This window comes from Leopardus geoffroyi, chromosome E3, assembly GCF_018350155.1.
Source record: "Leopardus geoffroyi isolate Oge1 chromosome E3, O.geoffroyi_Oge1_pat1.0, whole genome shotgun sequence".
Lineage (NCBI taxonomy): Eukaryota > Metazoa > Chordata > Mammalia > Carnivora > Felidae > Leopardus > Leopardus geoffroyi.
The window spans coordinates 4,549,863-4,574,918 of NC_059340.1; the positions used below are offsets into that span (position 1 = coordinate 4,549,863).

Consider the following 25,056-nt stretch of genomic DNA (forward strand, 5'->3'; position numbering starts at 1 on the left):
TGGAATTTTTTTTTTTTTTTTTCCTTAGAGGAAAAAAATCAGCCTAGTAGCATTGAGCACCCCAGCACCAAATTGTGGTCCCTAAATATCATTTCGCACTAAGGGAATCCTGGCTCCTTGGAGAATTGGTTGATTACAGGGTTGGGATAGGAAAATTGGAAGGCAAACCTGAGATATCTTGTCATTCCAGAAAACAGGGAGGCTGTGAACTTGGGGCGAGTGGGGATATTTTATAGCCACAGGCCCAGAAATACCTTAGCAAAGGCCATGAGTTGTTTCTTTTAATAACCTATTCACATGTTTAAAAGAAATAGAAAAATGCAAGCCACTCACCTCTGTAAAACTTAGAACAAAGATGAAAAGGATTGTGGATGCCCCGTGTTGGCGAGGCCATGGACCAGCAGCACTTTGTCACTGCACTGGGAGAAGAATATACCATGGGGCTGCTTAGCCTTTCTTGGTGGCAATTTAGCTATATCCAGAATTTTAAACATACATGCCTTTTGACCTAGCAACATCACCTCTAGTACTTTTTCTCAAACAGACAATGGAACATCTACAGAACTGCACAGAAATATGTACGAGAACCTACACTGCAGCATTGTTTGTAATCAGGAGAAGCTGGAAACAACCAAATACCCATTGTTGGAGATATAGGTACATAAACTATGGTACACCCATTAAGTGAAATGTTATGATGGAGCAGTTCAAATGAGTGAGGTAGGTCTGTCCAGTAGGAAAGAAATGTCCTGGTACATTGTTAAATGAAAAGAGAAAGTTGCAAGGGGCACATAAAGCAATCCCCAGCTGTGAAACATCTCTGTGTACGTGGAAGAAATGTGCCCCCACGCCCTGCTGCATCAACTGTGGTGCCTGATGGCTGGATGCAGTGTGACGCTTTAGGAGATGAGAAGTATGCACACAACACACTTTTCTACTGTTGGAGTTTTGACAACTAGCATGTGCTTTATCGTCAGGAAAAAAATTAAATAATGGACAAGGATCATAAAGCTTTATTTAATAAATATAACCAAAAATCTCAAAATACTTTATTCCATATGTAGCCAATTAGAGAAAGAAAAAAAGTTAGAAGGAAGTGTCTGAAGAGATCAAGTGTAAGGGTCAGGAGACAGGGAGGAGGTTGGGGAAATACAAGCAGTAGACAAACAGGAAAATGACAAAGGTGGGTGGAGGCCAGAGGGATGCTCAGAGCCTCAAAACTCTCAGAGTACCTCCTTTCATGGGTCACATCTCACGGGGGCTTCCACTCCTTGGCAATGATCGAAGCTGATAAACTGATACTTGGGGAATTGATTAGGGACTCCAGAAATTCATAAGTCCTCTCAACACCAGAAGGGCTTTTTTTTTTTTTCTATGACCATCAGGATTGCCCCCCCCCCCCATCCCCCAAATAAAAAAGAATTTGGCTGGACGTCTGTAAGCCCTATCAGGGAATAATTTACTCTTTCTGAATAGACTTCAAGATCCTCAAGGCTATCAATTTTTAACTAGGTCTTAACCTCCATTTGCCTCTCAAAGCCTGTCTTTTTTTTTTTTTAACTGAAATATTGGGCTCGGTTCTGATGCTTCGAAATCACATTTGAAAGAGAATTTACTTCGTAGTTTGTATTTTCCAAATGCTTGGGGAAAGGGTGGGAGGTCAGATCTGGTTGGGGGGGGGGGGACATCATGTGGTGAGCAGATAGTAAATCAGCTCAAAGGAAGGTGTTTGGGGTCCTGGGATGTGCGCTTCTCCCCGGCACAGAGCAGGTAAGCCCGGATAAGCCCACGAAGCGCTGGGGCCTCTGAGGAAATGTCTGGGACTCGGCAGGTGTCTGAACCCCCAGGAAGGGGACCTGGCCCCTCTCCTTTGACCACGGGAAAGCTGGAGCAAACAATCCCAAACACAGTAAGGTTCCAGGATGGGTGTATTACAAAAAGCATGTGGCAGTGTGGCGGGGGGCTCCCAGAGAGACGTGGTGGACACAGGCAGCAGGCCAAAGCTCATCGTGGGCTGAATCCTCGGAGGCCAATTTTAGTTTCTGAAAGGAGAAACTCCTTAAAAAAAAAACAAACAAAAAAACCCCTTTTTTCTTCTTTTTCTTTTTTGCAAAAACAAGGCCTGAGCCCTCACAGAGAGCCTCCCTGAGGGCACGGAGGAGCCGAGCGGCAACAACACGGAATGCAGTCAGAAAGCTCATTTCTCCACTCTTTATTAAAGCTAGGTCCTCCTGCCGATGGCTCCGCGGCCAGGCAGCAGCAGCTGGGGCCCAGGAGGGGCACCGAAGGTCAGGTCGTACTCTGAGGGGTGTGCACGGAGGGAGGAGCCGTGCAGGGCTAGTCCGCCTTGCCCTTGGCCCCCGACGTTCCGGCCCACAGGGAGAGGAAAGAAACTGAGGGCAGGAAGGCATCGCCCAGCACTGCGGACGCCTCCCGGGACCCCTGTCCTCCTCGTCGCCCACCCCACCCCGTCACCTCATCCAGCCAGGCGAATTCTTACCACCACCGTCCACGCCCCCGCCCCACCCACCAACTACTGCCCTTCCTACCCCGCCCCCAGCGCTGGAGAGCCCGGCGGCTGGCTCTCAGGCCCCAAGGCCATGCCTACACTAAAACAGAAGGAACTAGGTCTAAAAGGGAATGCAGTTGTTTCAAAGTCTGTTTTCTGGCCCCACGCACATTGGCCCAAAAGGCATGAGGGAAGAGAGGGCTCTCACGTGAGCCACACTTCAGCTGCCTGCCCAGTGGCTCCCAATGGCCCAACCCGGAGGGTGGGGTGCCCACCAGGTGCGGGCCTTGCATAGCTGGGTGCCTGGCTTGTCACTGAGCCACAGGCTCAAGCCCGCACCCCCAGAGGTGGACTGCCACTGTGCAGACTGTCCATCCTGTGAAACGGGATTCTAAACGGAAACACTACTTGCTTCTAGTACAGAATAGTGACAGAAGCAGAGTTAAAGGGACCTGCAGACATCACAGGGCCCCAAGCCCGTAGGGTTGTGAGAAACGATCCTGCTGCCGACCTGTTGCTTTACAGTTGGTTATTAAATCTAAGGAGGCACTGGGCTCAGAGGGCAGGGCCTTGTGTGTCCACCTGCCCCAGGGGAGGGGACAGCCCAGGCAGCTGAAGGCTGGGGCCTTGGCTCAGCAGCGGGCAGGAGGCCCCCAAGGATCTCTGAGTGTGCCGCCTCTGGCTGTCGGGGGTGAGAGTACCGAAGGGCTCGAAGAGGAGGCTGAGACCGAAACCCACCCGGCAACACGAGTGCCTGGCTGATCCGGGTGCTCCAGTGGGGTGGGGAGAGTGGGTGACTCTCCCCAGAATAAGGCTTCAAACTCCCTCAGGACCCTGCAAACACCTGCTGCAACCCACCAGCCTGGGGCCACAAATTTGGTTTCTGCCGTTTTCTCCTCCCAGATTCTTCAGGCCACACAAGAGATGGAAATAAATATCCACAGTAGACAGAATAAAAGCTCTCCTAGCTGCATGTCTGTCCCCCCGGGTAGGGAGGAACATCGTCCTCTGGAAACCCTAAGGCTTCCCCTTAGCCACGCGCAGTCCCTAAAACTTCCCGGACACACTCAAATGACCAGAAGGTCCCTGAAGTCTCTCACTGAGGAATGGAAGAAGTCGTCAGCCGAACCCACGGGAGAAGGAGCGGGATGCTCTGCCCTCGACCACCCTCCCCTCCCCTTGACGCAAGGGCATCCCCGCCCTCGCTGTACAACCCACTCACAAACTCGTCGGCCGCCGGTACCCCAGGCCACCCAAATTGGAATCCGAGTGAAATAAATAACATCGCCCGCCATCCCTACCGCTTGGCTTCCCAGCACAGACCCAGGGATGCCGCAGTCTTGGTCGGGGTGGCCGCCCCCTGCCCTCGCCTCCTCCGCGCGCGCGGCTCTCCTCTCCCCGCGCGCCCCCTGTACGGCCGGACGGGCTCGGCGGCCCGGTTTCCCCGGGGCGGGGCAGGAGGGGCGCCCGAGGCCGGGCGGGGGCGGGTGGGGCGGTGCGCCGGGGGCTGAGGGGAAGGCACCGCACCAGGACTGGGGCCCTCAGCACCCCAAGGACAGAGGAGCAAGGGGCCGGCGGCCCAGCGGGCTGCGCCTCCGTCAGCCTCGGGCCATCACAGGATGCTCTCCTCGTAGGCGCCCGAGGGCCCCGCGAAGGCGGCCGCGGGCTCGGAGCCGAAGCTCGTTCCGCCCGCGAACTCCAGCAGGGTGCTGCCGCGCTCCCCGGGCCCGCTGCCCGCGCCCGGCGGCCCCTTGGCGGGCGCCTCGGCCTTGGACGCGGGGGCCGCGGCCGCCGAGCCGGCGGCGCCGGCCGCGCTGCGGTGCGTCTTCATGTGGGTGAGCAGGTGCGAGCTCTGCGAGAAGCGGCGGCCGCAGTTGGCGCAGGCGTACGGCCGCTCGCCCGTGTGCGTGCGCTGGTGCGTGACGAGCACCGAGCGCTGCGAGAAGCGCTTGCCGCACTCGGGGCACGGGAAGGGCCGCTCGCCCGTGTGGCCGCGCCGGTGCTTGGCCAGGTTGGAGCGCTGCGCGAAGCCGCGGCCGCAGTCGGTGCAGCGGAAGGGCTTCTCGCCCGTGTGCGTGCGCCGGTGCCGCTTGAAGTCTGAGCTGTGGCCGAAGCCCTTGCCGCAGTCGGGGCAGCGGTGCGGCTTCTCCTCGGCGTGCGCCCACTGGTGCCGCGTCAGCGCCGCGCTCTGCCCGAAGCGGCGGCCGCACTCGCCGCACGCGTAGGGCCGCTCGCCCGTGTGCGCGCGCCCGTGCGCCGTCAGGTGCGCGCGCCGGCTGAAGCCCGCGCCGCACACGCCGCACACGAAAGGCTTCTCGCCCGTGTGGCCGCGCACGTGCGCCGCCAGGTGCGAGCCGCGGGCGAAGCGCGCGCCGCACTCGGGGCAAGGGAAGGGCCGCTCGCCCGTGTGCGTGCGGCGGTGGCGCGCCAGGTGCGAGCCGTACACGAAGCTCTTGCCGCAGTCCGCGCAGCGGTGCGGCCGCTCGCCCGCGTGGTAGCGCTGGTGCTTGGCCAGCGCCGCGCGGCGCCCGAACGTCTTGCCGCAGTCGGAGCAGATCCACGGGCTCTCCTCCTCGGCCAGCGCGGCAGGCGCAGGCTCGGCCAGCAGCCCCCCGACGGCCGGCGCGAACGCGCGGAGCCCGCCGCCGCCGCCGCCCCCCGGTCCGCCGCCGCCGAAGGGGTCGCAGGCCAGCCCCGCGCCCTCCACCAGGGCGAGCCGGCCCCCCAGGGGTCCCGGCAGGGGGCGCCCGTCGGCCGGCAGCCGGTCCCCGAAGTCCGGGAGGCCCAGGATCGGGAAGCCGTCCGGGTGGAGCCAGGACTTAGGGTGCACGGGAAAGTGGAAGCCGAGGGGGTGCGAGGAAGGGCCTTCGCCCTCCCCCAGGCCGTTGCCCACCTCGAGGAACCGCCTGTCCGGCTCGGGGTCCTCCTTGCTCCCGGGGGTGGGCCCCACCGCCGCCGCCTCCTCTCTCGCCTCCACCTCGGCCTCTCCGTCCGCTTCGCCGGCCTCGGCCTCCTCCGGCCCCTCAGGCCCGGCCTCGGCCTCCTCGGGCCCCGCCGCAGGGACCGCGTCGCAGGCCTCCCGCCGAGGGCCTTCGCCGCCGGGCTCCGTGCAACCGCCGCCGCGCCGGTGGCGCTGGAAGTCGGCGCGCAGGCGGAAGGCCTGGCCGCAGTCGGGGCAGCAGTGCGGCCGGTCGGCCGTGTGCACCGCCTGGTGCCGCGCAAGCGCCGAGCTCTGGCTGAAGCTGCGGCCGCAGTGCGGACACGGGTAGGGCCGCTCTCCGGTGTGCGTGCGCTGGTGCGTGACCAGGTAGGAGCGGCGCCCGAAGCCCGCACCGCAGAAGGCGCAGCGGTAGGGCCGCTCGCCCGTGTGGATGCGCCGGTGCGTGACCAGGTGCGACTTGTAGACGAAGCGCTTGCCGCAGTCCGGGCACGGGAAGGGCTTCTCTCCGGTGTGCGTGCGCTGGTGGATGGCCAGGTGCGAGCGGTACACGAAGCCCTTGCCGCACTCGTCGCAGCCGAAGGGCTTGACGGCCGCGTGGTAGCGCTGGTGCTTGGCCAGCCGGGACCGGTGCGGGAACACTTTGCCGCACACGTCGCACGTGGTCTCGGGCCGCCCTGCCGGAGCAGCCACGGTGGCAGGGAACGCCCAGGGTGCCAGCAGGTTCGCGCCAGGCTCCCGGCCCGGCAGGAAAGGCTTCGCCTCGGACCCCTCGGCCACAACCCCGAGGCCCCCGGGGTCGGGACCCCAACCCTCCGGAGTCTGCGCCGAATCCGAGTCATCGGGGCCCCATGTCCCAGGTACGTCCCCCACGCCATAAGCTGCTGACCAGAGCCCCGGGGGCTCGTTCTCCTCCTCGGCCACCTCCGCCAGGAAGTCCTCGTCCTCCTCCTCCTCGTGGTCCTCTATATCGTCGGTCCAGAACCAGGCCCCTGAAGGTGACAAAGGCAGGCCAGAAGAAAGAGGTGAGAGGCAGCTCCTTGCAGGCTCCTCCCCCTGAGAAATCGCAGCTTGGGCGGGACCATCTCCCGTCTGGGACGGGGCACCTCCGTTTCAGTGAAGCCACCGCCTCCCCCGTGGGTGTCCCTCCTAGGGAAGCCGAGATTCCTTCACTTCTTGGACTGTTCTCAAACGGCATCAACTAATTAATGCCACCTGCTGAGGAACAGGGATGCTCTGCAAAGTTGGTGACTTTGCCTGCAGGCTCCTGTGAGAATATTACAGGGGGCAGGGGTCTTGTGCTCAGAAAAAGATTCCCAAGCTGTTTTCCTCAAAGCCCCTTGTGTTCCAGAGAATTTCACCCCCCACCCCTGCTTGGCCCAAGGCAAGCAAAACCGTGGTGCCAGCACAGCCCCGGGCCCCTGCCGCTGAGGACCTGCCCTCCTAAGCACCTAAGCTTTGCTGGGCAGCCCTTCACCTCTGAATTCTTCACCAGCCTCAGGCTGGCCAGCAGCCATGGGTCTCCCTCCCATACTCAAGAGCAGAACCAGAAAAGCTACCTTAAGTGGAGGGGACCCAGAGGGGCCACTGGGCCCCAGCTCTCTGCACTCATCCTAACAGCCACCAGCAACTATTCAGGTATAGCCCATGCTCCCCTGCTAAGCCACCCCAAAGCTGGGCTTTTTCTGAGTGTGCATCTGGGAAACAGTCCCCAGGTGGCTAAGACTGGGGGGACTGCAAGCACCTTATCACAGAAGGCCAAAGACAGCCCCCTCTCCAAGGTCCTGCAGTTCTGTACCTCCCCCAGCAAACCGCACCCCGACCTCTCCCTTCAGCGCAGGTCATGGATATGGACTCGGGCCTGCACGGTTTTCTACTTTATATAATGGAGTCCTGCTATAGCTGCCATTATGATACACCCAGGAGGGAACTACTATCTACGGAGCAGGCACTGAATCCCAAGGAACAGAAGGGAAAAGCCTGACCCACGGTGGCCCCAGGTGTTCCAAAGTACCTGTGTGCCTACTTTCTCATGAATACTTTGCCCCACGTGTGTCCACAGTGGGCGCACACCATTGCTGTAGCCCACTTCAGAACCCTAACGTCTGGAAGGCTCAGGCTCCGAGGGTGGGAATCCCTTCTACCCACCTGGGTCCGCCACCAAAACTGTGGCCAGTGCCAGGCATCACCTGGCTGGATGAGTCTGATTGCTGAGTCCTGCCCCCAAGGGAAGGTCCGGGCCCGGCAGGGCCGCCCACCCCCGGCTCAGCCCTCATCCTGTATTTCTGTACGGCACTCTACATGTATAGTGATATGGTCACATGGGCAAACCCAGCACAGCGCAGCGTGAAATAAAGCCAGACACAGGCATGATTTCAGCTGTGAAAAAAAAACCACACATCATGTAAAGGGATACAGAGATGGGTTATTTTATTTTTTCATAATTGCAATCCTTTAAATTTTCTACAGTTAATAATATACCGTTGTAGTAAAAATAAGCTTTAAGCAAGAGACAGAAGTTCCCTGAACTAAGCTCAGTTTGCCTGCAGGTGCCACCCAGGGCATGAGTGGGTGCTGTGGAGTGGCAGCGACCTCAACAGCGCAGGGGGCATGCTCCTCACTGCCGAGACTGCAGTGCCCTCACGAGATGGGATTGTCGGTGGGAGGGTCAGGCAGTTGAGCGGATAGATCCACTGGAATTCTTTCCGTGAGTCTCAAAAATAATTTTAACTCAAGACTCTGGTGAGGGTTGTGAGTAGTTTGAATGAGACTCCCTAAGGCAGGGGGAATTCAAGCTGAGGAACCAGTGCAATGTCTTAGTGGGCTGACTGTGCACCCCAGGACCTAGCCTAGGGACAGCACTTGCTGGCTCCAAAACAGCCACTCAGGCCAAGTGAGGGCTCACCAACAGGCGACCTCGGCCACTCAGGACTGGAAGGGGTGGGCCAGGTCCCAGTGACTCACCCACCACACCTCCTCCTTGGGGTCCAGGAGCAGCAGAAAGTTTCCCCCATGCACCCTGGGGCGGGGGGTGAACCCTTGTCCTGCCCCTACCTCGAGCCTCTGAACAAGGCTCTACAGAGAGAGTGATCATAAGAGGGACCTGGGGGACCGGGTCACTAGCCCTGGAACGAGCACAGCCATTTATCCGAGAACAAGACGACACTTAACACACAGCCAGGTCATGGAGAGCACCACTAACACCAAGGGAAGGACGGTAAGGGCAGCCACGTCCCTAGCAGTCAGAGCTGGCTGCACCGCAAGACAGGACCTCTGGAAGGCACGGGGCCACAGGACAAAGAGCAGAGGAAGAGCAGCCTGCCCTAGGCTGGGCTCTGTTCCCTTGCCTCCTGTCACCAAAGTGGGCCAAGGTCTGGAGGTCGGGTCCTGGAGTGGGGGTGTCCCATGTAAGGGTCACTCCGGGCTGCAATGGGGACAGGGTTTCCAGGGGGGAACCTGGGATTCAAGTGAGCACTTACCAGGTCTACTTGTGACATGAGAGCCAGGACAGAGAGGTTTTGCTCTGACAAAGAGGGTAACGGGACATTTTGCAACAGTGGCCTATGGCGTCAAACACAGTTGCTTCTTCCAGAATCCAAAGGGAGAGGGTAGAGGGGAGGACCCTGAGTGGGAGCCGGTGTTCCATCCCCAGAGACATTGCTCCTAAGGAGTGTGACCCTGGGTGATTAGCTAGGTTGGAACCAGCCCTCAGAGGCCCAGTGACAATCCCAGGGGCTGACCATTGGCAGCCTCAGCACAGCCCCCGAGGTACTTCTAGTAAGTGCCCTACCCAGACGCTCATCAGAGGGCCTTGGGGAAGGGGAGGGCCCCTGGGCCACACACCTGGTGCACCTGTACCCCTGAGCTGCTCCGCATGACCGACACACAATGCCCGGAGAACGGTGCCACCGTTTACTAGGACTCCCACCCTCAGGCAGCCTCTGCCCCTGTCCAGGGACCCAGAGGCCTGCCCTCAGGCCCAACAGTGAGTCAACTGTGGGTCTGCTCTGACTAAACACCTCTCTGCTGCAACCCGTAAGTAAAGTCCACACCTGCTCCTGCCTCTTCCTCCAGACCCGGAGCCTCGAGGTGGCCTTGGGGAGAGGCCCCCACCTGGGGACAGTTACCAAAGGAGGACACGGACAGGGGCTGGTGTGCTCAAAGCTGCGTATGGCTCCTTCCTCCAGGGCTGCTGGCCAGCTGCCTTTCCTCCCCATTGAGCAGGGATTTGGTAATCAGGGCTGGACTCCAGTGTGACAGCTCCCAACAGGGCCAGGTTTCTGTGCTTCGAACTGTCCTCCCGTGAGGGCAGAGCCCGCCCCCCATCGCTGGCCTCAGCCTCCTCATCTGTACCATGAACTGTAATACCAAGGACCAGTTATTAGCAAGAGCTCGAGGCCGGGACCCTCCTCACTTGGAATGTTTCCTGGCTCCTTCCCCTTCTGCCGACACCAAACCCCGGGGTCTGAGGCAAGACAGCACCTCCGTGCCTTCTCCCTGGCTCAGACCACAAAGGGGGATTCAGTGATATCCCAGGTCCCCTCGGGGGTGTGACAAAGGGAAAGCCCGTGCTGAGGTCTAACACCCCCCACCCCAGTTCTCCCAAGGGCAGACAGGCGCTCACGGGCTGTGTGAGGTAGACACCACCTGCAGGCTGGCGCCCAGCCTGTGCCTCCGCTCCACAGCCGCTCTGAGTTCCTCCTCTCCAGAACCACTCCCCGCGCTCACCCACGTGGGATTCGCCCACCTTAGTGTTTTAGCTCTTACTGCCTTTAAATGTTCTATCCTCTCCTGCATCATCTGCAGGCAGGTTTAACCCTGCATTCTGTACTCCTCGTCTGTCCTTCACTTTCACGTGAGGGGCAGGACCAGCAGCCAGCCCCACTGGGTGCCAGGCCCGCGCCAGGTACCGTGGAGACAGCACAGGGGTGGACAATACACAGTGCCAGCTCTTATGGAGTCTGCTGGAGGCAGCAGGCAGGAAATGAGGAAGCAAACATCCAGCCAGGACCGTTTCAGACAGCACTGTCTGCTGTACGTGCAGGAAACATCCTGGAGGAAGGCAGGAGGGAGTGCTCCTGAAGTCTATGTGGTCAGAGAACACGCGACTTAGTAGGGACCTAAGAGCTGAGCCAGCCACACAAAGGGCACTCTGGGCAGGGGAAACAGTAGGCACAAAGGCCCTGAGGCAGGCGAGAGCCTGAAGAGAAAGGCTGGCTGTGGAGCTGAGCCTGAAGACCCAAGGGCGTGTGAAGTGAGTCTGGCAGGGTGGCAGGTCTCAAGGCCACAGCAGAGAGCCCGGATGCTATTCCAAGCACATGGGGAAACTTCCAGAGAGTAAGGCAGATGGCCAGCTCAGGAACACCTGTGCCTGATGACCTCATAGAAGCGTGGGATGGGGTAGTGCAAGGAAGGCAGAGAGACAAGGACCACTCAGGCAGGCAGCCAGGCCCACTCAGGTGCCCAGGACGCTGCAAGGGGGGCCTGCGGGGGACAAGCGGGGCCACTTCACGCTGGGGGCTGGGGGGATTCACTGCGGGACGCCCATCAGATAACTGAGTGGAGATGTCAAGCAGACAAGGTCAGGGCTGGAGAAGGAAGCTGAGAATGGGCAGCAGAGATAGAAATGGTACCGGAGGCTCTGGTCCCAGTCACCAGTCACCTAGAGAGGACAGAAGAGGACGCAGGACCGTCCTGGTCTCGTAAACAAGTGAGGGCAGGCGGAGAAGCAGCCGGGAAAGCAGCTGAGAAACTGAGGCACGTGGAGTCCTGAGGCCAAGAGGGTCCGTATCTCAGAGAGCAGAGAAGCCAGCCTAGCAAGGTCACAAGGCCAGCCCAGCAGGCCAAGGTGGTGGCGGCGTCCTCAGGAGGCCTGTGGTCAGCCCACAGGTATGCCGTATTCCAGCCACGATCCCTGCTCCAGTGCACGTGTGGGCAGGGAACAGGCTGCTGCCAGGGGCAGGGGTCTGGCAGGCAACTACACAGGGCAATCACGAAGGAGGGAGAGGTGCTGCTATCTAAGCCGGGTGAGGAGACAGCTGCAGGAAAGGGGTGGGTGGGGTCAGAAGAGGCGAGGACAGCGAGCACCCGGGAGCTGGAGGTGGTGGCCACGGGGTGGGGAGCCAGAGCAGGACGCGCCAAGTCAGCACTGGACAGGTCATGGGGTGCCTGAGTCGGGGGAGGCGGACAATGTGCCAGACCTCTTGGCCCAATTTTTCAAGCAGCACAAGAGAGGAATACACTTGTGTTTTGCCAGACTCCAATCTAGAAATCCAGAAACTCTGCTGGGCTCAGAACAGTCGGCATCTGTCCCGCCCAGACCCAGCAATCCTCAATTCTCAACTGACTCAGGTGCTCAGAAATGAGTACAGGGAGAAAAGGGAAGGAGGCCGTCCAGCAAACAGACTACAGTTCTAGTTAAGAAGGACCTTAGGTGGATTTAGTGCACCCAAGCTGACCCCAGCCCTGGCTACCGTATCCCTTCCCGGGCACAAGGCCACGTCTAAGACTATGCCCGGTCCTGCCCCTACCTCGGGCTCCCCAGACAGGAGGGGCGGGATAGGGGAGCACCCTGGGCTCACCGGCCCTACCTGGCACAACAACCAGCCACTGGGGAGGACAGAGGAGCAGTGGCCTGGCTAGCCGTCCTCCTCAGGGAGCTGCCAAACTCACCCAGGGTCACAGGTCACATTGTGGGGACCACCCAGGCTGAAACCTGCGAAAGTCTGCACCCCAGGACCCTCCAAGAAGCGTAGACAATGGGGCCACATCTAGACCACATGATAAGAGACAGGCCGACGGAGGCCTGTGGCCCCTTTAATTGCAGGTGACTATTCTGAATAGGGCCGACCCCCCACTAAGGCCCCCTGAGAAACATCACCCACATCCAAGCCTCATCCTGTAAGCAGCTGCCATGGTCTCACCAACTAAAGCCCTCCCCAGTCTGCAGCCCAGGAACGGCTCCCAGACAGGGTCCCGGAGAGGGTGGACAGCTGGGGCAGGAAGGCCATTCTGCAACACCATGGACAGCGGGGCCCGGGCTCTTAACCACCACTTTAGAAGCCGATTTCCTCATCCACAAGGGAGGCTGCTCTCCTCTGCCCTGCCATGTCACGGGGGTGCCGTGAGGATACAAAGTAAATGGGAAAATGCTTTGAAGAGTTCACGTGTAGGCGTAGCATTGTCTGTGTTTCTCTGTTTTTATTTGAAAACACGTTTAGGAGAGGCTCTGAGTCTATCCAGGCACGTGACTGGCAGGAGCCATCCAGCGCCCCTCACTAAGGTGACGTCACTCCAACCCAAGGCCGGTACACCCGCCATGCAAGGGCCCCCAGGGAGCCCTGAAACACCAAGCCTAACACACACCTCCTGAAGCACCCCCACAGAACCGACAGTCCCGCGCCCTCAGCCTGGCAATTATGGATTCGGTTCGAATTTCTTTATTCCCCGTGTGAGTAAAGCAAGCAAAGTTCAGGGGGTTAGAGGAACAGAGCCAGAGTCACTTCAGTCCCCGGAGAAATTTGCCACGCTGAACACTTTCCGTACGCATCCCTCCCAAACCTCCTCCCGGGAAGGTGCGCGGCTGCCTGCCCAGGCCTGTGGCCGGCCCCCCAGACCCTTCGTTCAGAGATGGCCAAGTGGGTGCAGAAGGCAAAGAGCCGGCTCCAGTCTGGGACCCAGAAGGGCTCTGGCACGGCCAGGACCGAGCGTGCCCACTCCTGTCCCTCTGCGCCAAAGACTTAACAACTGGCCCTCGCTTACCAAAACAACTCCAAAACCTAAAGAGACGCTCCAAGGCAGGGACAGGGACAGTGTGAAGGGCTCCTAAGGGGAAGCTCGAGGTTCTGTAAGGACTCCCTAGCCTTGGACGACCACAGGCTGGAATCAAGAGAAGCCAACCCACAAAGGCAGAGACTGGCGCACGACGGCCTCCCTGTCTCCATGCGCCCGTCCACGGCCCAGACCGCCAGCACCAGGGCTGCAGCACAGAGCTAAGGTGAAGGCCAAAGTCGGCCGGGCTCTGAGGAGCTACAGAGGCAGAAACCGCACAAGAGTCCATCTCATACTCACCTGTGTAGACGCCAGTGACAATGTCTCCTTCCTCAGGACGGGGGCTATCTGGGACCCAGGGCTCCTCCCCTTGTTCCAGCCGGAAGATCAGATCCGGCTTGGGGATTGGGTATCCTGGCCAGGAGAAGGACAGCCAGCAGCTGCAGGGCCGCTCTGGCCAGGCCTGCCCGCACCCCACGTGGTGCCATCCCACCACCCCAAGCCCTCCTCACTCTCTCGCCGCTCTTCTCCCTCCTTCCCAGGACCAGCTCTCCCGCCTCCCAGCCTCCACTCTGGGAAAGCCCACCTTCACTTCTCTAGAACTTTGCCTTGATACCCCCCAGCTCTTCTGCAGGGCCCCCCCACACCTTCCTCACCCCTCTCCTCTATCACCTGACTCCTCCCCCCTGGAGGCCCCTGGGGAGTATACAGAACAGAGACCACAGCTGGACCGGTGGCTCCCAGAACACATCCATCTGGCTCACGGCACTGCTGGACCACAGTGAAGACCCCAGAACACAGCCCCACCCAGAAGCCAGAGTGGTCCCTAAGAACCCCCAAGAGGTGGGCTGGATCCAGGACCCCCTTCTCCTAGACCCTGGGGTTTCAGAAGCCACCCTCTCAAACAGCTAAGCTGCTGGCAGTCATCACGTAGGAATGCCTCTTGGGGACGGAAGGCCCCCTGCTTACCCAAGGACACCAGGATCCCATAGTTCTCCTGCATGACATCCTTGTAAAGGTCCCGCTCGCCTGCGTCCAGCCTCTCCCACTCCTCCAGCGAGAAATACACAGCCACGTCTTCAAAGGTGACCAGCCCCTGGAAAACAAAGAGACCTGGCCACTGCCTTAAGCTGCCCTAGGAGAGAGGCAGAGGACTCCCTAGAAAGAGAGCGACAGAAAATTACTTCAGGAAGAGCTGCCCGTGGACCTGCAACATGGAGCTCACGGGGACACAGCCCAACAGCCCAAAGCCCCAGTGGCACCGAGGGCTTCTGAGCCTGGCTGCACCCTGGAAGGCAAGGACCCCACATCCATTCAGAGGTGAGGAACCCAGGCTCAGACGGGGCGAGCACTCAGCTTGTGTGGGGCAGAGCCAAGACTCTCACACTGAGGCCAGGAGACAATGCAGCTCAAGTCCACGGCCATGCTAAGAGGCGGTATCCTCCCCTCCTATGTCATCATCCAACCTAAGCCAGTAGTCGCATCAGCAACGAGAGGGCCCACGCCTGGGTGAGTATGTGGCATCGACTAATCTGCCCGGGCTCGGCAGGAAGCCAGAGCCCGGCCAGGCGAGCGGCACTCCAGGTGAGGGACCACAGCCCGATCCTGGGACAGAGCCCGTCCCCTGAAATAACTACGCACAGAGCAGCTGAGTAAGTGGCAGTCAACACACTCAGGACATCCCAATGGCCTGGGAAGTCTCGGGCCCCCGGGAAGTGGAACCATATCCCATGGCTTTGCGGGTAGAGACCCCCAGCCGCGTCCTGCTGCCCCGTCCCTGCTCACAGCCTGAGCTCGCCCTGATGACCACGGCGCCCCTGCTTTGCCAACAGGGCTCTCCAGGACAGCAGGTGCCAGGATTCCCCCTCAGGAAAGCCTGCCTGGTTAACTGAGCTCCAAGTGAGAGAGCGGCTCACCTGAGACCCAGCTGTCAGGGAATCGTCATCATCTTCCTCGTCCTCCTCCTCCTCGTCCTCGTCCTCCTCGTCCTCATCCAGGTCCTCATCCCTAGGTGTGGCTGGAGCCCGGCTGGCCTGCAAGGCTGAGCGGAGGATCTCTTAGGGACCCGCCCTCGCCAACAGGCCTCATGGCCACCCCTGCCCAGACAGCAAGTGGGTCGGGAGCCCCCGCTCCTCCGTTCCAAAGCCTGGGTCCTGACGCTCCAGCTCCACCCTATCGGGCCAAAGAGCTCTCCCGACCTGCCCTCCCAAGCTCCCTTACCTCCTCCCCCCAAAGCCAGCTCCTTTTTCTTACCCTTTTCCTGAAGAACTGGGGACTTGGCATCACCGGCACGGCGAAGGCGTCCCTGGGTCCCCAACGTGGGACTCTGCTCCTCTGCCACCACCTCGTCCTCGTCCGCCTCCACCTCCACCTCCACCTGCTCCACGTGCCCTGCCTGCCCCCCCTCCTCCTCTTCCTCCTCCACCACCGCCTGGTCCTCCCCGTCCTCCGCTAGGAGCTCCTCCTCCTCCTCCTCCTCCAGCTCCACCTCTTCCCCCTTTTCTTCTTCCTCTTCTTCCTCCTGAGCAGGACCACATCCCAACCCATCCTCCGCCTTCGCCAGCTGCGTGGCTGGTGAGTCCGGGGTCGTACGAAGAGCTGCCATCTTCTCCGGAGGAAAGCCTCAGCTCGGCCTGAAACACAGACGGGCAGCGGGGATGAGCCGCCCCCACCCCCCGCTCGCTCCCACGCGCTGCTCCTCGGGCCTCCGTCCGTCCCCCGGGAGGCAGGACTTATCTCCCCCACTAGATAGTGACGCACCAGAGGAGGAAGGACCGAGGCTCTTCCCGTGCTCTCATGAGGCACAACTGGGACACTCTGTGCCCAGAAAGACTAACCACAGAGCCCCTCTCTGTGACCCCATTATGCAGCCTCAGCTCCTTCTTGCCAGCAATTCTGTGCAGGGCACGAACCGCTGTGCCGTCTAGGAGTAAATCAGGGATTTAGCCTAGGTCTTCATCCTCAGGGCCTATGAGAAGCAGGGGGTCCAGGCCACACGGCCGAGGGTGGCCCACGTCTGGCTGCAAGGGGCGAGTGCGGCCTGTGAGCAACAGCCCACCTCCATCCGGGGGACCCACCTCTGCACACCGACACTGTGCCAGCAGGGGTGCGGGAGGAGAGGCCCGGGCTCGGGCAGGGGTGACAGGTAAGACTGGCGGGCTCATTCGCCACGGCCTGGAAGGCCGGCAGGTCGGGCTCCTATTTGCCAGAGGCAGCGACACAAGACGTCGTGGGTCTGTGCTGCCCCCTGCGTCTCCCTGGCCCCTCACTCCATCCAGGGCATTCAGGAAAAGTTCAGCAGCTCGTGGAGACTTGCTTCATCGCCGGACCAGCAGATACAACCTAAAATGCCCTTTAACGGCTCTTCAAGTTTAAGGCTCAGAGAATCCCAGGAGGGAACTGTCAAAGGCCCAGTGGCTTCCAAGGTGCCACTCACACCAGCGTCACAGCTGCCTCAGCCCAGGTGCTCCGAAGACAGAGCCACGCGGTGGCACGGCCCAGACCCGAGGGCTCGGGGGGGGGGGGGGGGGGCGACTCCCTCCCAGGTGCACGCCCTCCACCAGCCTGTGGAGACCCAAGGGCAGGACAGAGTCACCATTTTGACAGGTCGGTTTCTGGGACTCCTTCTTGAGTGACAACTTGAGGAGCCTACCCCCCAGCCCCAGCCCCATCAGCGTTTCAGACCTAAAGTGGGCCACTCCCAAAGTGATCTGAGCCCACCGCAAACACAGCAACCCCAGCACCCTGGGATGACGGCACGACCGCCAGAAGGATCCTGCAACATCGGGCCACGTGGGGCAGGTGGGCCCAGCGCAGCTCGTCGGGCTCCAGCAGTGGACAGCATCTGCCGTGGAACCCCTCCAACAGGACAGGGGCGCCCCACATGGAGACGTGCAGGGTCACGAGAGCGGCTCAGAACACCAGGTATCCACAGGGAAACCGCTCAGTGACGAGCTCTCATTCCACAACCCCTCGCTTTTCTACTAACGAGGCAGCACGCACTGGTTCTCGGCACCACTCTGAGCTGCCGCGGCTTTACACGCCCACACTTTCAGAGCAGGTGCCTCGGTGCACCCATGAGAGCCTTCCAGAGACCAAGGCCCAGGTCCAGGGGCTGGGATGTGTGGGCACCCAGAGGCCACCTCTGTCCTGCCCCTCACGCTCCCCTCTAGCTGACTAGATTGCAGATTCACAGGCACCGAATCCAAGGTCACAGGTGAAGAGCTATGCCTCTACAGGCCACCCCAGCCTCCAGACGCTCCCCCAAACCAACCTCCTCGGTCTCCACGGTTCTTTGGGCACGTGAGGGTGCCCAGGTGTAGAAACGTGTGCCGTGGGTAACGCCAGCCACTTCCGGGACGGCAGAGCCCTCCCCGGCACTCAGGGCACTGAGAGTGTGCTCAGCAAAGGTTTCCCAACCACCACCCACCTCAGGCCCACAGGAGGGCTTTTCTCACCCAGGCCTCGGGCTACAAATCCACACTGAACTCAGACAGCACACCAAGCCCAGCAGAGCTGCCTTCTGCCTGGCCACCATCCAGAGCAGACTCCCACAGGCCAGTCTGCTGTACCCGAGGACCCACTCACAAAAGAAGAAAACCCCAAGGCTTGGGAATACAGTGGCCCCATGCTGGTCCCACCTCCGGACCTTTGCACATGCCATTCCCTTTCCCCGGCTCTCACTTCCCCTCTTCTTCACTGATCCTCTGGAAGTAGCCTCCTGGGTCCCGCTTCACACAGTTCTCTGAACTCTGCCCTCACGGCGCCTCACTTTTATATATTTACAGAACTGTCTACTCAGTGCCTGTCTCCCTAAGCACACAGTCCACTGCAGGAAGGCGAAGTTCCCTCTGCTCATCTCTGAACACTCCCCCCACCCCACCCCGTGCCAGGCACAGAGCGAGCACTCAAATATTTATTAAGGAAACGGCTCTAAAGTCTGTAATCAACATGATAACATGAGATTTTAAAAACTCAGGGGCACCTGGCTGGCTCAGTCAGTAGAGCACGCGACTCTCGATCTTGGGGTTGTGAGTGCAAGCCCTATGTTGTGCACAGAGCTCACTAAAAACAAAAACAAAAAACAAAACCCTCGGTATTCTGGCCCCACTGCCACGTTCCACAACAGACTGACCACTCTTTGGGGTCCTTCAAAATGGAACCCATCCCAGAAGCACTATGGAGTCTCTGCCTTCAAAGAGGCTGTCACCTGAAGTCCCTTTTCCTCCAAAATGCACCTGCTGATGACCAGAGAAGGGAAAGGCTCAGCAGCACTGGAGGTCAGCAGTCATTCTGCAGATGGAATCACAGCCTCGCACAAACAGACACCCCACATACCCCAACACAGAATCCAGAACAGAATCATTCGGGAAAACAGACTTCAGTCACTCAGGCACCAGGTTCCTTCTGCCTCACCAGGCAGCTAGGTGCTGGGCACACTCCCCCAGACCCACACGCTCTCCTCTCTCCTCTTCCCAGCCTGCCAGCCCACTGAAACTCACTCTGCCCGCTTCCTGGCATCCGATCCCAGGTCAGAAGCCACAGAGGGTCAGGTAAGCAGCCTCATCAACAGAAGCCCCCAGGGCATCCCAGACCCTTACTTCCCTTGCGGCCCTGCACCCTAGGACACAGCACTGCCGACACTCAGAACTGAGGATGACAAAACACCCTCTATGAGAACAGAAAGCAGCAGCAAAGTTTGGAAACTGTTAAAACTCTCCACAAAAGTCCCAAATCCAAGAAGCCTACCTAGAAAGGAAGAAACGTGTGGGTATATATATATCTAGGCCCCTTCCTTCCCTCTAGGTGGCCTTACTGACCACACTCCTGTTATTCAAGGCCTTCCAGGTTTTTGCCTCCTTCAAGAAGCCTTCCTTCCTTGACAACTAGGATCCTCACTGTGTGTCCATGGCTCGGGCTCCCCTACTCTCCAGGATTTGCTCCTGGTGCAGGTGTATCCATGGGGCTACTCCCCCAGCTCCCCCGGGCCAGCCCTTCACTATGCTGGCCAGCTCCTCAGACCTGCCGACACTTGTTGAACCAAACCAAGTACCAAGATCTCTCCGCACAGGTGCAGCTAGGGGCCTAAACCCTCTGCACACCTCCCCTTCTCCCTACCCACCTAGTCCTCTACCAAAGACCAGCCCCTCTCCCACCTCTGCCGCCACATGGGGCGGCCCAGACCCTGTCCAACCCCAGGGATGAGTTCCCCTACCGGACGACCAGCAGTAGAAGACGGCATAGCAGCCCACCGGAGCCTCCATTTGCAGAGAGGGAGGACCCAGACGAGGCCCCCAAGGTCACTAAGCAAGCTCCCGGGGCGCCTGGCCAAGCCACTTCCATCCCTCCAGGGGGCTTATCGGGCTCGGGTCTCCCGCAGAGACCCTGGCGGTGACAGCCCCTCCTGGATGGGTGTGTCCCCGGGGGCGGCCACGGCCCAACCCCCGCCCCTCGGGCCTAGCCGGCGGCGGGCACCTCCCGAGGAGTCCGCGCGTGTCCTCCCAGCCCCGCCTGCTCCGCGCCGCCGGCCTCTGCCCGCCCCGGGGGTCGGAGCCCGCCCCCATCGCGCGGGGCCGGGCGGGGGTCGGCGGGCGGCGCCGGGCGTGGGCGCGGCCGCCGAGAGCCCGGCCGGCGCGCCGCTCCGGCCCCGCCAGGCCCAGGCCAGGCCCCGTCGGCCCCGCGGCCTCCCAGCGCCGGCGTGGAGGGGCGGCCCGACCCCCCGGCCCGGCCCTCGCGCCCGGCCGCCCGCACCTGCCGCCCGCGCCGCCGCCCACTCACCGCGCGCGCGCCGGGCCGGCCGAGCCGCCGCCGGACGCCGGGGCCGGGCCGGGCCTGCGCGCCCAGCGCTACACAAAGTGACGGCCCCGGAGCTGCGCGGCGGCGGCGCGTGGGCACCGGAAGTGCTGCCGCCGGGCCCCGCCCCGCCCGCGCCCACGGGGGGCCACTTCCGGTCACGCGGGGTCGAGCGCGGCTCCCGGAGGGGGCGTGCGTGGAGGGAGAGGAGGTGCCGCTCGTGCGCGGGAGGGCGCTCTGGGCCCTGGAGCCCGGCTCCACCCCTGGGGATCCCGGTGCCCTCATCCCGCGACCCCGACCCAATCCCTGGAGACCGCAGCCCCACCCCTGGGAACTCCAGCGACTCCTGCCCGGAGACCCCATCCCACCCCTAGACACCCCAGCGCCCTTTGCCCCGACCGGAGATAGGGCCCCCTGTCCTGGGAACCTCAGCGCCCCCTGCCCAGATCCGAGGCCCAGACCCCACCCCCAGACACCCCATGAGCCCCAACTCTGAGACCTCGACCCCAGCCCCTGGACACCCCAACCCCGCCCTCTCCCTGGAGTCACCGGTGACATCCCTCTCACCTGCGAGCCTACTCCCTCCCCAAGCCCAGTAGGGATTCCTAATTCAACCAAGATTCGGGAATGACTACTGAGTGCCAGACCGGAGTTCATCCCACCCCAACCTTGGGACCCTCTCTAGGTCCGGAGTCGGTGGAGACAGGCCATGATCTATGGAGGAGCCTCGCGAAGGCCATCCATCCAGCTGGAGTGCCATGACACCAGACGAGGGTAGGGGCGCTCCCTTGCAGGTGATGGACAAAAGGGACTGTAGCAGGTGGGCCGGGTGTCCACTGCTCACGGGCACTGCTTTGTGGGACCACTAGTGCCTGTAGGACCAGCGCTGCTGAAGGTAGGGGATTTATCCAGAATGGATGACGATGAGGACTGAAGGTGCGGGGGGGGCCAGGGCAGCTGAATGAATGCATTGCAATCCTTGCATTGGAGCCCTTGCGTGGAAGGACTTGAAATCAGTACCACGAAGAGGGCCAGCCTCTGAGCACAGAAGGGTCTACCAAGCAGAGGGAGGTACAAACAATAGGTGGCTATAGGAGCTGTGAGAAGGTGAGGTCGCTGGACTCAGGGTCCACCTGCAGTCCTCCCCAAAACCTGTCTGCATCCACCCCCAGGGGCGAGGCTGGGGTCGGAGCTCTTGCGCCCACAGAGGTCCGGGCCCTTTTCAGCCTGGCTCCACACCCCCAGTCAGGAATGGTGTGGCCCGGCTCCTTCCCTACCTCCCACCCCACAGGTACCATTATTCTTATATTTTCTGTAGCGGTCCCCCAGCCTTGGACCCACCAGACAGAGCAGCAACCTAACTGGGCTTCGGGCAGGTTCAAACCTGTCTGAAATACCAGCTTCTCCCCTCCAAAACCTCAGCCCCGGGCTGGTGAGCTTGTCAGGCTTACAGAGGACACAAATCTGTGTCCTGAAGAGGGGAGGGGTGCAGCTCCCCCAACCCCAACTCTTGTCTTCTGGAGCCCAGAGCACCAGCTGCCCACCCTAACTCCTCATAATGACTGGCTTTGGCTCCTGGTGGTTTAAAACTGTTTTCAAATTAATACAGCACTTAAAAACGGGAAGTCTCTTGTAAGACGATGGAAAAAATCAGAAGTTCTCCCAACGCACAGGCCGTGGCTGACAGGGCACCTGTTAGGGGGCCCTGAGAAGTGACCAGCAGCCCCTGCTTCTACACGGCACCTCCCGTCTGGTCCTTTGGAGCCCTGGACCCCCAGCGTAGACTCTACCCCTCCCCAGGGCCTCTCTGTTTCCTCCCCTCTCTGAGGCTCTGTCTCCCCCCCCACCCCCAGGAGCCTCTCCTTCCTCCTGCCCTGTGATGGGCAGAGTCCCCCAAAGCTTGTCCGTCCCAGGACACCAAGTGGTGCAGCCACACAAAGGCCCCACAGTCCACCACCCAGCCGGCGCGTCTGAGGTCAAAGTTAGGCTTGGGACGCTCCCCCCAGGGTATTCCCCCTCTGCCCCACACCTTGGCTTCAGCAGCAAGGTGTGCTCAGGCAGACCGCCCGCTATTCTGTAAGACTAAAAGCTAAGCTCCTTGTTGGGAGCCTTACTTTATAGTCAGATAAATAGAATCCCCTGCTCTTACGACCTCACCTGGTCTGGTTGCTTCCAGCTCAGCTCTCCACTGGATCCAGACTGGGTGCTCGGGGGGCCTTGCCAGCTGCCTCAGACTGGCCACGCCTCTGCAGATGACCCTCCTCTGGGCCCCGTGTCATCTTTGTGCCTACTCAGGAGCAGTGCTAGGCTGTCCCAAACAGGTCACACTTGGGCCTCTTCATGTCCTGAAGTCACCTGGCCTTGACCCTTCCCGCCATCTAAGCCCAGAGCTGCCGGGGTTTGGAGCTGGCTGCCCCAGGGCCTGTAGGCACGGAACCTGGGCACGACCTAGGGCGGGGCCCCTGCCAGGCGGGCCTCTCCCCACAGGGGTGCTGGAGAGCCAGACCCCCAGGCTCCAGTCTTGATTCCCTGCCTCCTCTCCCCTTTACTCCATCACACAGTGATGTTTGAAAGCCGCTTGGGTTTTATGAACTCACAGTCCTGGTCAAGTCCCGGCCCCTGCCCTTCTCTGGCCGCCTCTTCCTGTGGGTTCTCGGGTCTTCCATGGCACCCCCGCTCTGAGGCCAACGGTTTTTCCACCCCTGCTTTTCTCTTATTCTCAGCGGGGATTCCTGATGGGGTGTGCCCTCACACACCCACACATGGCTGAGTGCAGGGCCCAGTGCTCATGCCTGTTCTCTGAAGCACTCAGGTGGTGGGGAGGGCAAGGAGACAGAGCCTTCACTCGGGCCCCTGGTTCAACAGGCCCCAAGAGTTAGGGCCTCGGATTGAGCTGTGAAAGCTGATGGGAGGTGCCAGGGCTGAGTGGGGAGAGATGAGCAGGGGTGGGGGCCAGCAAGAGCTTAAAGCGTGTGCCCGGACTCCGCTAAGGGGCTGTCCCCGCCCACGCGGAGAAGCCAGTTAGGTCCATTTGCATTTACTGCTGGGGTTCTCAAAACTCGGAATTGCAACCCTGCCTGGGAGCGACAGAGAACCCTCACGAACAAGTATAAATGTAAACAAGGCGTCACTGTTCCATACCAGAGGTAATTGGGAACCGAGAGAGACTTGGTGTCATTTTTGACAAGATGGGCTGGGGTCTACACGTGCCCAAGTCCTGCGAGTTGTCTGCGAGGGGCAGCTGACGGGAAATAGAAGGAACCTCCGAGGAAGGAACCCAGTTCCGCTAAAGGCCTCTGCCAGCGTGAGTCAGCCTGCAGAGGTACGGGGATCGGGAGAGCAAGCAGGCCTGCATCAGGGGCCGGTCCACCCTCCACCCAGCTGCTTATAAAGCCGGAAGGAAAGAGGGGAGAGGTGGCTGGCAGTACGTCCCGGGGTAAGGCCTGCCTAGGCCTGTGCACCTGCACCCTGGAAGAGTAGGAAGCAGCAAGAACAGAGCAGCAGAGACCCAAATTGGACGTTGCCACTCAGCCCGGCCAGCGGCTGACCTACTGTCACTGGGAAGGGGCTGGTGGAGGTGAGCTGGGCACAGGGAAGCAGCAGCCCCTCCCAGACACGTCGGGCTACCCTCGGCTTGAGCTTCTCCAGAGCCATGCCACCTGCACTGGTCTCCGGGACAGAGGTAAGGGACATAGAGTCTCCAGGTGCAGAGGAGAGCAAGTCACAACTATGAGGTGCAGCCTGCGAGCCACGGGCCAGGTGCTGGGGGAAGCGGAGGTGGGACAGGTGGCATTTCAGCCAAGCTTGGAAGGCGGCCAGAAGCCGGGAGGCAGTGGGGCAGGCGAGACCTGACCCGAGCAAGAGGAGGTGGGGAGTTTGGGGCCAGTGGGGGGATGGGGGCCGTCCTGTGGCTGGAGACTCATACCTCGGTAGGGCCTGCATGGAGGCGAGCAGCCACCAAAGACAGCAGGCGGAGGTGGGTCATGACTTACCAGGATGGATGCGGGGCCACGGCAGGGGTCCACAAAGTGTCTTAGTCTACTTGAGCTCTTATAATAGCTCAGCTCAGATACGACAGACCAGGGGGCTGAAACGGCGTTTATTTCTCACAGTTCTGGGAGCTGGAAGTTCAAGATCAAGGCGTTGGCAGAGTCATTGTCTGGTGAGAACCTGCTTCCTAGTTCATAGCCGGTACCCTGGCTGTGTCCTTCTTCAGTGGAAGGGGCAAGGAAGGTCTCCGAGGACCCTTTTATAAGGGCACTAATCCAGGGGCACCTGGGTGGCACAGTCAGTTAAGCATCTGACTTTGGTTCAGGTCATGACCTCGAGGTTCGTGGGTTCAAGCCCCACATTAGGCTCTGTGCTGACATCTCAGAGCCTGGAGCCTGTTTTGGATTCTGTGTCTCCCTCTCTCTCTGCCCCTCCCCCACTTGTGCTCTGTCCCTCTCTCTCTCAAAATAAATATTTTTTTAAGTTTATTTATTTATTCTGAGAGAGAGGAGGAGAGAGAGAATTCCAAGCAGGCTCCGCACTGTCAGTGCGGGGCTTGAACTCACAAACCGATCATGACCTGAGCCAAAATCAGAGTCAGATGCTTAACCAACTGAGCCACCCAGGCACCCTTCAAAAATAAATAAACATTAAAAAAATTTATTTTTATTTTTTTTATTTTTATTTTTTAATTTTTTTTAACATTTATTTATTTTTGAGACAGAGAGAGACAGAGCATGAACGGGGGAGGGTCAGAGAGAGAGGGAGACACAGAATCGGAAGCAGGCTCCAGGCTCTGGGCCATCATCAGCCCAGAGCCCGACGCGGGGCTCGAACTCACGGACCGTGAGATCGTGACCTGAGCTGAAGTCGGTCGCTTAACCGACTGAGCCACCCAGGCGCCCCCCAAAAATTTTTTTTAAATAAGGGCACTAATCCTGTTAGGGCCCCACCCGTAAGACCTAGTTACCGCCCAAAGGCCCTGCCTCCTAATGTCATCACATTGGGGATTAGGTTTCAACATATGAGTCGAGGCGGGGGTGGGGGGGGGTGCTGA

The 25,056-nt window shown here is 60.2% G+C and overlaps 1 protein-coding gene across 2 annotated transcripts; it reads right to left on the reverse strand.

Moving 5' to 3' along the window:
• Positions 1-996: 996 nt before the first annotated feature.
• Positions 997-20,134, reverse strand: ZNF316 (zinc finger protein 316). 2 transcript variants are annotated; one of them, XM_045462067.1, is made up of 6 exons: positions 19,995-20,134; positions 15,471-15,850; positions 15,134-15,258; positions 14,187-14,313; positions 13,518-13,631; positions 997-6,439 (listed from the first exon to the last, which is right to left on the reverse strand). In XM_045462067.1, exons 2-6 carry the CDS (start codon positions 15,820-15,822, stop codon positions 4,122-4,124), a joined length of 3,036 nt encoding a protein of 1,011 aa, XP_045318023.1. In that variant the 5' UTR covers positions 15,823-15,850; positions 19,995-20,134; the 3' UTR covers positions 997-4,121. The 2 variants fall into 2 exon arrangements, with proteins under 2 accessions (XP_045318023.1, XP_045318022.1); XM_045462066.1 differs by lacking the exon at positions 19,995-20,134 and adding an exon at positions 16,295-19,422.
• Between the last annotated feature and the right edge of the window lie 4,922 nt (positions 20,135-25,056).